At 32.1% G+C, this 4878-nt stretch overlaps 1 protein-coding gene across 1 annotated transcript; it reads right to left on the reverse strand.

The window, feature by feature from the left end:
• Positions 1-299: 299 nt before the first annotated feature.
• Positions 300-3324, reverse strand: LOC132731235 (uncharacterized). Its single transcript, XM_060717375.1, has one exon. The coding sequence runs from the start codon at positions 3244-3246 to the stop codon at positions 1435-1437; it is 1812 nt and encodes a 603-aa protein (XP_060573358.1). The 5' UTR covers positions 3247-3324; the 3' UTR covers positions 300-1434.
• Between the last annotated feature and the right edge of the window lie 1554 nt (positions 3325-4878).

A 4878-nucleotide genomic window follows, 5' to 3' on the forward strand; every position in this document is an offset into this window, starting at 1 on the left:
ACGAATGGCTCCTTTCATAAATGAATATTACAGAATGAAACGTAATCTAAAAGATGTTAATACAATCTTGATACAGGACAAACAACTGGAAAGGAACCATAATTATAATTACCCTTTTTTGCAATGCACAAATTTGACCCAGGCTAATGCATGTAGGGCGGGCACCTACAATCATCTTTCACCTGCAATGAGGGAAATGCCTAAGACCTTTGCAGCGTTTGGATTGACTAAAACCTCAAAAAGAACGTGGGTTGGAATCAAAAACAAAAGCAACTAAAAGTTGTTTTATTCAAAAGGATTTAATAAGTTATATATTGCATTAATTAAAAAACATCTCATCACTTGAAATCTTGGCATACAATCAGAGGAACATAACGTTACACACATTAGAAAGTTTGCAATAAAAATACTTTTTCAACAGCATTCCATAATCATGTGGTTTATATATAAAATAAAACAAGACTTAAATACTAACAAAACAAAACAGTCTGAATCTCATATGTCTGATAAGTTGATTCTATGTAATGATTTAAATAAACCAATGGATGACTTATATTTCTTGACTTTTACGAGACTCGTCTGCAGTCTTTAATTTGAAACTTCTGCATTTTATAAGCTGACAGTGATTACTACTAGAATAATTAACAAGTCGACATTTATATGTCTGTTGTTGTACATTATATATTATATAACTATTTATTCAAAATGATTATAAAAAAACCATTTCAGATTGTCTGTTGTTTTACTGAATGCTTATCTGGTGTTTTACTGAATGCAGACACAAAAAATGAGTGGAATAGACTAAATTTTGTTATTGTTCAGGTATGTAATAAATTGACAATTCCGTTCACAAACAATGCAATTTATGACAGTCATTTGATTAATAAAGCAAATATGGAATAAATAAATTTAAAAAAAAACAAAGATATTTATTTTCTCATATTTTTACGCCTTCTCTTGGTAATCTTAAGTACCAGGGTCATTTTAAGTTCCTATTAAAAGATTTTAACACATCAAGAATTTGTTTTCATTTTGTCAATTTATACAGTGAATTGTATTCATAGTAAATTTGCACCTAACATTGACATACTACTCCTGCTAAATATGACATTTCAAGATTCCATGTTACATGGCTGAGTGAATTGCCGGCCGCATGGGTTCAAACTCCATCTTGACAAGCCGTTGTTTCCTTAAATAAGGAAATTATAATTTGTTGCTTAATAATTATTGTTTTTAGGAACAGATTCAAGAATGCAGAGTGTGTCTTTAAGCAACTTGATTTTTTGCACAATCAAACAAATAAATTGTATATAAACTAAGATAAAATGTTCTATATTCAAGTCACGTGTTCATTAGGACCCATAATCGGCCCAAGTGTGAGGAATATTTTGAATAATTGTCGAAGAGTGTCTGTGTGACAGTTGTAATTGTTTATTATAATGACATATTGAAAACTCTAATTTTGTTTCGCATTCCCACAAACAATCTCTTGGTATTTTGGCAGTAGGCAACACATCTTGGTTGATCTAATCCATGACTTTTATCTATCAAAATCTTAACTTTTGTGAGATCACTTGATAATTGATGGACATTATCAGATTCAACTCCACACGCATATACTGATCCATATTCATCAACAGCAAGTTGATAAGGTAAATTCAAATGATCATCCTTGTAAACAGCCTTTAACTTACCATCAAAGGTCAAACAGATCACACCGTATTTTTCACAATCAGAAACATAAATCATTGTATTGTCAGGACTAACAGTCAAGTAGCAAGGATCAATAAACAGCTTCTGACCATAATCATCTTTGTCAAAGGTTTTCACTACTTCACCTGACATACTTAGAATCTTAACAATACCTGTACCCCAATATGAAACTGCAAAGTAGTTATTCTTGTAGGCAATACCAGTACAACGACCTTTTCCTGGTATCTTGGTGATATCTAAAACTTTCATATCTTCTGAAAATTTTAACAGTATGATCATTTTTTCATTTAGAAATGTTATAGCCACTTTACAATCAGAAACTTTCGTAATATCCCACGGATTTGTATCAAATTTTATTTCATCCATACAAATTGCCTGTGTCTTTTCTAGTTTGTATATGACTAGGTTACACTTTTTCCAATCTAAAATTAGAAGTGTATGCTCAGATAAGACAAGTAAAGAAGAAATGATGTCAAACTGACCGCTAATATCAAAATTAAAGACAACTTTTCTTTCTACAGCTGATGCATGTACATTTTCAAATGTGAAAAAACTGGTCTCATGATCCAGAGATAGTTCTTTTGCTTGAGTTTCAGAGATTTTGATTTTGTAGTGCTGTATGTTAGCTTGATGAATTTGTTCGATATTTCGATGAAGGTTTTCACAAAGTTGTTTTATTAACTTATATTTAATGAAAAGTACACATTTTTTACCTAATTTCTGAGCCTGTTCTAGATCAGCAGTAAGAGCCTTAAAATTTCCAACCAGATTTAAATGTTCTGACTTGAGTTCCTTAAATTCTCTGTTAGTGCTAACAACTTCTTCTTTTATATCTGTTTCAGCTTTTGTTATTTTGTTTTCAAATTTTCTCTCCTTTTCAGATAACACTTGAACTAGTTCTAGCCTTTCTTTCTTCAACCTTGCAATGGTCATTTCCATCTTTTTATCAAAAGCATCAATTACAATTTGATGTTGTTGTTTTAAAGCTTTTATTAGTTTATTTGAGTGCTCCTTACATATTTCAGTTGCCTTTTCTTCTTGTTTTTCAACCACTTCACTTTTGGCTTCCAACAGCTTTTCTGTGTCTATTATGTCAACGAACAATTCATCCAAGTCATGTTGGAGATCTTTAAAGTCGTCACTTTTTTGTATACCTGAAGCAACTGTTGGTAAATGGTACACATCACCACATTGACCATGCGCATTGTCCTTGCAGTCTTGGCAGGCTAATTTGCTACACTCAGAGCAGTAAAACTTGATCAGCTGTTGAGGATGAGTAGAACACTTCTCAAAATAGAAATCCTGCGGCATACTGTCACTATCTTGAATTTTGTGAGTTTTGAAATGTCTCCTATGATATTCTCTGCAGGTCTTACATTTATATTCCACACAATCCACACAGAAAGCCACAGCTGTAGCGTATTCTCCATTGTCTCTCTCACATTCCTCACAATACATTTCTTTAATTTCATCAGAGTCTTGTGTTAGTGATGAAATGCCATGAGAAGTTAATTTTTCTTTCTTTTCAGCCATTTTAGAAAATTATGTATCCTTTCCCTTGTAGAAAAATACAATATTATCGAGATTTTTAAGCGATTATAATGATTGTTTTGAAATGTATTATATAGGTCATATGTATCTTGATAAGTAATCATATGAGAGACCAAGGGTTTTGTTTAATTTTACCTTATGATAGTTTGATAAGCCTGTATCAATTTGATAATGTTTAAGGTTAAAATGTATTCCCTTGTTATCAATAAAATGTCAGTTCTTTCATGTTGTAAAATCATTTTACATTTGCTTTTTCTGGATCATACATGCGTCTAATAGCAGTCATGATGTAGTGGAATGATACCAGATCAAGGAGTGTATGTCCAGATAAAAGAATTAAAGGGATACTCAGGCAAATTAATGACAAATATAATAAAATAATCTTAAGTTCTCAAATCACGCTAAAATGACATTTTTAAAGTGTATAAAGCTAATATATACTTGATGTGTTATGATTGCAAAAATTGTGTTTATATTATGATCATGATAGACACAAAATACCTAGAAAAGAAAGAAAATCACCTACCTTTGTATTAACATTGAGATGAACTTGCCCCAAATAATCATAAACCAAGTGAAAATAGTAGGGGAATATTTTGTTCCGGAACATTTTATACTAATTAACGTACAAAAATCATGTGTGATAATTAACTCGGTCATTCTCTGTTACAACTTTTTGAAAAATCACCATACGGTTATTCAAACAAAGTAATTTTGCTGTTTTTAAATATTTACACTTTTTTTTGTCAGATATAGCTTTATACACTTTAAGATCCAAACATGAATTTCTGTATCAATTCTATATACAGTCGAAACTGTACTAACGGTCACCTCTTATCAGCGGTCACCTGACCTTAATTTTGTGACGCTCCCGACGAAAACCACTCTATTTTATACATCTGTTCAACGGTCACCTGCTGTCCGAGGTCAACGGTCACCTAAAATGCTTCCCGAATCTTAAACTCGGTCATCTTAAGCGGTCAGCCAGGTGAAACGGCCAGGTGAAACGGCTAGACAATCTTGTGTCATTTATTTTCAACGATGACACGTGTCACGGATTAACAATAGCTACTTGTCAGGTGCTAGATATTAACACAAACCACAACATTTCAAGAAGTTTGCATAATTGCTCATCCGTGTCGTAATTACAAACGTTTGGAATGTCTCAACGCACTTGCAATTCGTTCTTTTGAGTTACTGTACACTAGTTTTTTATTTTTCAATTTATCGATTTTAAGAAAAAAAAGAAAGAAGAAAAAATGCATTGTCGATGGCAGAAAGAAATGTTTTGATTTGTGTCCTTTTTATCAGTTTATCCCGATGCAGATAAATTTTGTGCGTACATAGTACTTACCAAATAAATAAAAATGAATTACATCGCCGATTGTCTAAATTCCTCAGTAATAAATTCATAAAAACACTTGCTCCATGTGTGAAAATGAAATTGCATAAATATAATGAGGTCATTTTCCAATCACACCCATTAAGTTTATACACTAGATGACCTCTAAGAGGTAACTAGCGGGCTCTTCAAAAGAATCTTTGATGTTTACAAACCTCTAGCCCTGCTGTTCATCAAAGGAAGTGCCGACACTAAGATGACATGTACACAAT

The sequence above is a fragment of the Ruditapes philippinarum genome, unplaced genomic scaffold, assembly GCF_026571515.1.
Source record: "Ruditapes philippinarum isolate M1 unplaced genomic scaffold, ASM2657151v2 ctg124_1_1_1_1, whole genome shotgun sequence".
Lineage (NCBI taxonomy): Eukaryota > Metazoa > Mollusca > Bivalvia > Venerida > Veneridae > Ruditapes > Ruditapes philippinarum.

What these genes read in the sequence shown, in the direction of transcription:
- LOC132731235 (XM_060717375.1), bottom strand. Translation starts at nt 3,246, where the DNA reads ATGGCTGAAAAGAAAGAAAAATTAACTTCTCATGGCATTTCATCACTA.